This window comes from Pecten maximus, unplaced genomic scaffold (assembly GCF_902652985.1).
Source record: "Pecten maximus unplaced genomic scaffold, xPecMax1.1, whole genome shotgun sequence".
In the NCBI taxonomy this organism is placed as follows: domain Eukaryota; kingdom Metazoa; phylum Mollusca; class Bivalvia; order Pectinida; family Pectinidae; genus Pecten; species Pecten maximus.
The window spans coordinates 1-9,306 of NW_022980188.1; the positions used below are offsets into that span (position 1 = coordinate 1).

Below are 9,306 nucleotides of genomic sequence, written 5' to 3' on the forward strand. Positions count from 1 at the left end.
ATGCATATGTGTAGTTACTACAATTATGGTAATGATGCATGTAAATTAATTTGACTAGTGCTGATATTGTGTTATATATATAATTTCAGTCTTCACTGTCGGATTGTCGGATATGAAGGACAATAAAATCTTACTGTCAACGAGACATCATGTGTTCGTCTCTAATTGTGGTGACAGTATAGTGAAGAATTTTTGCCACGGATACATCTAGTGAACCATAAATGGCTACATCTGAAGGAGCCCTGCCAGAACGGAGAATGCGTACGCTTTCACCTAAGGCCTTTGAGCATTACCAGGAGAAATTAAATAATTATAGAAGGTCAATTGAACAGTGTTGGGATGACATTTGTGATCAAATTAAAGATATACCTTTTTTAGAAAGAAATTATGAAGGCCTGAAGGATTTCCTGTCTAAATTGAGTCAGAGGTGTGAAAAATACAAACTTCTATGTAAAGACTTGACAGAATTTCTCGAAACAACACATACAGAACACAGTCTTCAGCAGAAGGAATTACTTGCGAACAATGTTTGTGCAAACGATAATGTTATACAAGAGAAGTTCTCAATCCTTCATGCCATCATTCAAGACATTAAAAAAAATCAGCCTGTGTTAACAGATCAATTGTCTGTCAAATCAGTCGGCTCTAGGAAAAGTAACTCACCTAGGACAGCTTCAATCGCTTCAAGTACTTCAAGTGCTACAAAATCAAGAGCTAAAGCAGAAAAACTAAAAGCACAACTTCAGTATTTACAAAGAGAAGCTGAACTTAAAAAACAGAGAGCAGCTATTGAAGTGGATTTAGAAGTCCTCTCTGCTGAAAAGGAGGCTGCAGCTGCTGAGGCAGAGGCTGATGCTCTAGATGGGTCATATGTTTTGTCAAACTCACAAAGGGGGTCTGTTGCCTCACTTCCTACAGAACAATCAGCGGCACGCACTGAAAGGTACATAAGTGACTTGTTAAACAATGAGGTTCAGGACTCGAAGGTAAAGACTCTCGTTGATCATGATCATACAGGTTTAAATCCTACTGCCCAAACATTTGTCCCGCTCTATCAACCTGAACGTTCTTATCCAGTAGTACCTCCACCTCCAGTCACAGCAACGGAAATCACTAAATTACTTTTAAAGAAAGACTTACTGTTTGCAAGCCTAACACCGTTCAATGATATGCCTGAAACATATCAATCCTGGAAGTATAGCTTCAAGTCTAAGATGAGTGAACTATCAGTTACTGCCTTAGAGGAAATGGATCTTCTCACCAAATGGGCTGGACCAGGATCAAAGGAACAAGTAATCAATATGCGGTCAGCATATTTCAGTGATCCCAGTCAAGGAATACAGGAAATTTGGGCAAGACTCGACGAGAGATATGGTGCCCCAGAAAGCATTGAAGCCTCACTAAAGAAAAAACTGGAACTTCTTCCCAGGCTGTCAAACAAAGACACAAAGAAGTTATATGAGCTTTCTGACATTTTATTAGAAATAAAAGCTGTGAAATCTGACCCAAGATATAGTTCACTGTTGGCGTACTTTGATTCTTCAACTGGTGTTACTCCTGTAGTCAACAAATTGCCACACTACCTTCAGGAAAAGTGGACAATGGCAGCTCATAGGTACATGGAGAGAAACAATGTGAGTTATCCGCCCTTTGTACATTTCTGTGAGTTTATTCGGGAACAGAGTAAAATCAGGAACAACCCCAGTTTTCAGTATGCTGCCTCACCAAACTCTACTGTGAATGTTTCTACACAAAATCAGAGGGATCCTAAGCAGAAAGTCCACACAAGAAAAACATCCTCAACCTTAAACGAGCCTTCAGAAACATCGGATAAAATCATCAGAGATATTACTGAGTTCTGTCCTCTCCACAATATGACGCATTCATTTCTCAAATGTAAGAAGTTCAGCTCTAAACCTATAGATGTACGGAGGAAGTTTCTTCAGGAAAGAAATCTTTGTTTCCGGTGTTGTTCTCCTGCACATCAACGTCATAACTGCAAAACAGTTGTTAAATGTGAGGAATGTGACAGTGATAAACATGTGACAATAATGCATTACAATGCTCATAACCAAAATGTAAAGACAGCCTGTACTCAAGTGTGTGGTGGGAAGTTTAGAGGAAGGTCATGTGCCAAGGTCGTTCCAGTGATGGTTTATCATAAAGATAATCCAGGTCATGCTATAAAGACTTATGCCCTTATCGATGACCAGAGTAACAAGACTCTTGCCTCTTCAACATTCTTCGACAATTTCGCTGGTGCTTGTGAGTTTCCAGAAATTCAGTATTCACTGTCATCTTGCTCAGGTGTTAGTGACACATCGGGTAGGCGAGCAGAAGGTTTTATCATACAGAGTGTAGATGCCACAGCTAAACATGACTTGCCGGTAATTACAGAGTGCAATCAGATCCCTGATGAAAAGGAAGAAATTCCAACCCCGGACGTCGCTTACAATCACCCACATCTTAGGGATATAGCCAGTGCTATTCAGGAGTTTGACTCAAATTGTCTCATCACTCTTCTCATAGGAAGGGACTTGGTGGAAGCTCACCATGTCCACGATCAAAGAATTGGTCCGAAGGGTGCTCCCTATGCTCAAAAACTTAGTTTGGGATGGGTGATCATCGGAGAAACCTGCCTGGGGCGTGTTCACCGTCCAGATTCCAATGTATCTGTGTATAAAACTCGTATCTTGAGTGATGGACGTCCGTCATCATTACCTCCCTGCTGTAACGCGTTCACCCTACGTCTTGAGCCTATGAGAGGATCTGGTAGAAAAGAACCCTACGACTTGTTCGAGAAAGGTCCAGACAGTGAAAAACTTGGAATGTCCATTGAAGATGGTCTGTTTATGAAGTTAATGGAGTCAGAGTTCAAAAGGGACGCGGAAGGTAATCTAACTGCACCGCTACCATTCCGGTCACCACGGCAACGATTACCTAACAATAGAGGACAAGCCTTAAAAAGAGCCAAGATACTTCACGCCAGTTTGGAAAGAAATCCTGTGAAGAAGGACCACTTTACCACCTTCATGGAAGGGATCATCAAAAATGGACATGCGGAAGTTGCTGGTACACTAGACCCACAGGCGGAGTGTTGGTACCTTCCACTTTTTGGTGTATACCATCCTAAGAAAAAGGATAAAATCCGTGGTGTATTTGACTCATCTGCGGTGTACGAAGGAGTATCCCTCAACAATGTCCTCCTCAAAGGACCTGACCTCACAAACAGCCTGATTGGCGTTTTGATGAGATTCCGACAGGGAGCTGTTGCCATAAGCGGTGACATTGAAAGCATGTTTTATTGCTTTTCTGTGCTCAAAGACCACCAGGACTTCTTGAGGTTTTTTTGGTATAAGGATAATGATCCTTCAAAACAGCTCATTGAATACCGTATGCGTAAACATGTATTTGGTAATCGACCCTCACCAGCTGTTGCTAACTTTGGGTTAAGGAAGGTTGTGGAGGATGCCTCAGATGACATAAGGGAATTTGTACAAAGGAACTTTTATGTTGATGATGGATTGACATCCTGTGATGACGTAGATTCAGCAGTGTCTTTGATGAAAAGAACACAACAGACTCTCAGTGCAAATGGCAAGATCAGGTTGCATAAAATTGCGTCAAATAATCAAGAGGTCCTTGATGCTTTCAACTCTGAGGATATAGCAAAAGACATAAGTGGTATAGACATACAGCAAGAACAAATTCCTCTCCAGAGAAGTTTAGGTATCCAGTGGGACCTCCGGAATGACTCGTTCACCTTTCTGATAGACTTTGAGGATAAACCTTACACAAGACGAGGAGTTTTGGCTACTATAAACAGCTTATACGACCCATTAGGCTTTGCCGCACCAGTCACTATAAAAGGGAAGGTCTTGCTACGTAATATGATGTCCTCTACCACTGACTGGGATGAGGCTCTATCTACAGATTTCAAATCAGATTGGGAAATGTGGCAGCGGAGCTTACGTGACCTGGAATCTGTGAAAATTCCCAGAGCCTACAATGTCATCAGAAAGGAGGAGGTTGTGGAACGAGGCTTTCACGTCTTTTGTGATGCATCAGAAAATGCTGTAGCTGCTGTCGCATACCTTAGGGTAAAAAATTCTGAAAACAATATCCATGTTGGATTTGTACTAGGGAAAACCAGAGTAGCTCCAAAACAGGGCCATACCATACCTCGCCTGGAGTTATGCGCCGCGTCGTTAGCCATAGAAGTAGCGGAAATAGTGTCTCAGGAACTAGACATACCTCCTAAGAGCATCACCTATTACACTGATAGTAAAGTGGTACTTGGCTACCTCAACAACAAAACAAGAAGGTTCTACGTATACGTCACCAATCGCGTTGAAAGGATTTTGAAGTTCTCTGAACCTCACCAGTGGCATTATGTACGTACCAGTGACAACCCAGCAGATCATGGAACCCGCTTTGTTCCATCAGCTTTACTAGCGGATTGCTCCTGGATTATGGGACCTGAGCTTCTCTTCTCCAATCTGCTGGGGCGTGAGAATTCCATCCAATTTGATCTCATCGATCCTCAACAGGACAAAGAAGTACGGCCTGAACAGATCTGTACAAAGAAGTCCAGCCTAGTTGATGTACCGAGACAGAAAACATGGCTTACTGCTGAAAAAATTGAAAGGTTCTCTTCATTGTCTAGTATTGTACGAGCCATATCGTTTCTTCAAAACTTTGCTGCTGGATCGCAGTCTAACAGTACAAACAACAAGCATGCAGAAACTCTCATTATACGCCAGGTACAAAAGGATATCTACGGCAAAGACTTAGAGTGTCTTGTCAAAGGAAGACCTCTTAACCGTGACAGCTCCCTGCTTTCTCTATCACCAGTTCTTAACAAGGACAATCTGTTATGTGTTGGAGGGAGATTGAAGAGAGCAGACATTCCTGTTCAAATGAAAAGTCCCATTTTGATACCTGGGAAACACCATCTCGCCACCTTGCTTGTTCGCCATTATCATGAGAAAGTATGTCACCAAGGACGTCACCTAACAGAAGGTGCTGTACGAGAAGCAGGCTATTGGGTTACAGGTGGGAAGCGTCTCATCTCATCCATCATCCACTCTTGTGTTACATGCCGTAAGTCCAGGGGTAAGCTTGGAGTTCAAAAGATGTCTGACCTACCTACAGAGAGACTCGAACCAGGACCTCCATTTACCTCGGTTGGTGTAGACTGCTTTGGACCATGGCAGATAGTCACACGAAAGACAAGAGGCGGTCAGGCAAATAGCAAGAGATGGGCAGTCCTATTTACCTGTCTTACTTCAAGGGCGGTGCACATTGAAGTAATAGAGGAGATGAGCACTTCATCTTTCATTAATGCCCTTCGCCGGTTCATATCCATCAGAGGAAAGGTAAAAATTTTCAGGTCTGACAGGGGCACCAACTTTGTTGGATCTATGGAAAAGTTAGGTGGAATCAACGTGGAAAATGATGCTGTCAGGAAATTTCTCCTCGAGGATGGCTGTAAATGGATCTTCAATCCCCCGCATGCCTCCCATATGGGGGGTGTGTGGGAACGAATGATCGGGGTTGCCAGAAGAATCCTGGATGCTTTACTACTTGATAGTAGACGGGGAGTTCTCACTCATGAAGTTCTTACTACCTTTCTCGCCGAAGTGACAGCGATTGTCAATTCACGACCACTGGTACCACTGAGTTCTGATCCTCAAGATCCCTATCCTCTCAGTCCATCTCTCATCCTAACTCACAAGAGTGATTCAATCACTGATATCGTCATTACAGCTGACATTAGAAACATGTATAGAGCCCAATGGAAGATGGTTCAGTGTTTATCTGATATGTTCTGGAAAAAATGGAGGATGGAATTCCTACAAAGTTTACAAGAACGACGAAAATGGAACAAAGATCAGAGGAACATTCGTGTTTCAGATGTTGTCTTGTTAAGAGACAAGATGTGCGCCCGTAACTACTGGCCGATGGGCATTATTACTGAAGTGTTTCCCAGTGAGGATGGCAAAATTCGTACAGCAGAGGTTCGTGTGATGTCACCTAAAGGAACACCATCCAACTACACTCGTCCTATTAGCGAACTGGTCCTTTTACTGGAGACTGATAATGAGTGACACTTGGTATTTAATGTGTGGTTCACATTAGGTTTATTTGAACTTTGAAGTCCAAAATGACAATCAGTATTTAGATTTTTCACCTTTGGCTTTGACATGTACTTAATTTTGTTATATGTTTTTTGTGATATCTAGGCAAGATATCAGGAGGGGAGTGTTCTGTGACCAGATTCTGGATCTCTCACTACTTTGATATTTAGTCTTTAGAGATCTCCCTCAAGAGTTATCGTTCCTGACTATCAATACTTGGAACTCTTTTATTTGTAAGGTAGTTTTTGACATACATTGCAACATGTGCTGTTCAGCCAGCTTCGAAAATGATACCTGGTACCCTGGCAAACCAAAATGTAGGTTTATTGAATAACTGCATAATAACGATAAATATGTAACACTGTAATATAAGTTATTAGCAACCTGTTCATAAACAATATAGGTTGTAAGTCTAGCAACCTGTTCATAAACTATATAATGTCCCGTGCGGAAAGCATGGTCTGATATTTTGTGTATTTTTAGAATTTGGCGCCGTAACTGGGTCAGATTGTTTACGTTTTGATACACAGTGTGACAGTTGGGCATTCTAGTCCTAAATATTGTATGTGTTGATACACTGTCATTGATTATAATGTTTATAATATAAACTAGTCATATCTATATTTCTAGTCGATAAGTCCAGCCATTTTGTCAGTATAGCAGTGTCTGAAAGTAACTCTGAATTCTCCATAGACAATAGGTCTACAGAAAACTGAAATTCCATAGCCCAAGTAATTTTTCCATAGACCCATTTTTTACAACATGCTTTTTAGTAGCAGAGTGATAGTCGTTAAACTTATTGTGAAATAAGTGCAATGTCGTTAATGAAATAAAAAAATGAGAATCAATTGTAATTGTTAATAAGATTTTTATTTGCGATTGTTAATCAGTTCTTTTTTTAAATTTTATTTCTTTGACCGTTTCGTGCTCAAGCTCAACCGCAGCCGCTTCCTTTAACACTTTGGTGAATGTGTCACCCATATTATCAAAGCCTGGCTCAAAATCCCCCTCAACATCTGAATCAACATCCTCTGAATCGGACTCCATCTGATGGTCTATTTCAGCTTCTGCTTGTCCATCTCCTTCTATCACAGCTTCACCCTCTATTTCCTTTGAAGTTGATGCTGCCTTTAGTGCAGACCTCTCAAATTCTGGTCTCCTCATCCCTCCAGATGGTGTTTTCATCTGTTTAATGCAAACTTGCAGTGTTGGTTAAAATAATATTAATTAGTTAATAATAAGCCTTCTGAAGTTATCTTGAGAGGCTGATATGAACTAGTATGCTATAATGCACTATGCATAATTAACGTTATTGTTTTAAAGGACTTTGAAACACTTTCAATTGAAGTGACTTTAAACTAAAAGGTATTAAACTAACCAAAAACCTGTTAATGGCATCTTCTGGGTCAAATTGTTCAACAGAAGAAGTGAGCGACTTTACGATCATTACGTCAGTCATTGCCTCAATGGTAAGTCTGCACCTTTTGTCTAACAGATAAATGATAGGATAAATAATACATGAATCACAGAGTATGTAGACATTTCTCAAATTCTGACAAGAAACTCCAAATCATGGTTTAATATTCATTCATCAGATAATAATCAAATTAAAGCATAAAATATCTACAAGAAATAATCAAGTTCAAAATCAAATCACAACAGTACCTACATTTCATCACGTTGTCCTCGACCTCGTAACATAACCAGTCTCTTCCAACAGAACAAGCCAGTGGCATTGAAAAGTCCTTTCTCTGGTGTTGTCGTCATATGCCTTTTGTTTAGCATGTAACTGTGTCGCCGAGGAATAAGCAGAGGAATGTTTTCGCTTCGTATTTGGTTTAGCACCTTCATAATACTTTAACATGTGCGCCATGTTGTTTTGAATAACTGCGTCATGCAAACGCTTGCATCGTTCGGTGTCAAATCACTCAGACGCTTGAAGCAAATACACCCTGCTGACGCGCTTTTCTCGGAAGATTTACTTTTATTTTGAGCTCATTTATTACTGGATCATTAGTCAAAAGACAAGGAAAGATTTTGTTATCATGTGTCATGAGGAAAATTTAATATCAAGACTGAAAAATTGCATAGCCAATCGGTCCAACACAATGAATTTTTACATAGACCGATCAGATTTTCTGTGGCCTCGGGCCATCGGACCACCTTTACTTTCGAACACTGGTATAGTTGTTATAGCACATCAGTGTTTATTATAATGCTATCGGGTATATGTTAGCAAACAGCATTTTAACCATTTCATTGTATACTACAGTCGCCCAGTAGAATACATGCATGCCCCATATTTATTTTTGGTTTGTTTGCTCGACCCTTTGCTCGGTCCTACATTTCTACATGTGTTGCTGTATTTCAGACATTTATATTTATGGGTCATGTTAATTGCTACTAGATTGAGGGCTAATTGTTGTTATTTGCTTATCAAGGGAAATAACTCTTAGCTAACTTGGGTTTTTGTGTATAAAGATGCATATGTGTAGTTACTACAATTATGGTAATGATGCATGTAAATTAATTTGACTACTGCTGATATTGTGTTATATATATAATTTCAGTCTTCACTGTCGGATTGTCGGATTGTCGGATATGAAGGACAATAAAATCTTACTGTCAACGAGACATTATGTGTTCGTCTCTAATTGTGGTGACAGTATAATTACTTTCACTATATCTTTATATATACCCACCCCCATCCCTTCCGCTCTCTCTTCCGCTCAAACCAATTTGTAAACATGTTAAAAAATTATATATTAAAATATCATATTAAGCCATCTTGCTGTATTTTTTTTCATGTATACTTGTGTCGGGAAAGGTGGTTTTTGCCCAATCTCTTAAATACATATAAATTACAATAAAAATATGTTTAAATACAAAATCAGGGTAACTAATTATGTCAGGTTTCGTAAGAAAATAGAACACTCATTATCCATATTTTTATTTCAACACATCTTATTAACGAGATGTTAAGTCAATAGGATTGGACATCAGACATAGCCTATATAGATCGATATCGTGATACATTTATTTATTGATCTTCATATTACTTTAATAATGACGATCTTGGATATTTTACCCAAACGTGCATATACAATTTACATATATATACACACAATACTAATCATAATAACAACATTATCCTTAATAAATCATG

The 9,306-nt window shown here is 39.7% G+C and overlaps 2 protein-coding genes across 3 annotated transcripts; one reads left to right on the top strand and one right to left on the bottom strand.

Annotated features, from left to right (window-relative positions):
* Nucleotides 1-221: 221 nt before the first annotated feature.
* Nucleotides 222-8,820, top strand: LOC117319433. Its single transcript, XM_033874236.1, has 2 exons — nucleotides 222-6,457; nucleotides 8,711-8,820. The coding sequence occupies exon 1, from the start codon at nucleotides 222-224 to the stop codon at nucleotides 6,108-6,110; it is 5,889 nt and encodes a 1,962-aa protein (XP_033730127.1). The 3' UTR covers nucleotides 6,111-6,457; nucleotides 8,711-8,820.
* Nucleotides 6,801-8,321, bottom strand: LOC117319434. 2 transcript variants are annotated; one of them, XM_033874237.1, is made up of 3 exons: nucleotides 7,810-8,321; nucleotides 7,519-7,628; nucleotides 6,801-7,325 (listed from the first exon to the last, which is right to left on the bottom strand). In XM_033874237.1, exons 1-3 carry the CDS (start codon nucleotides 7,874-7,876, stop codon nucleotides 7,023-7,025), a joined length of 480 nt encoding a protein of 159 aa, XP_033730128.1. In that variant the 5' UTR covers nucleotides 7,877-8,321; the 3' UTR covers nucleotides 6,801-7,022. The 2 variants fall into 2 exon arrangements, with proteins under 2 accessions (XP_033730128.1, XP_033730129.1); XM_033874238.1 differs by having other exon boundaries at nucleotides 7,806-8,321.
* Nucleotides 8,821-9,306: the final 486 nt, after the last annotated feature.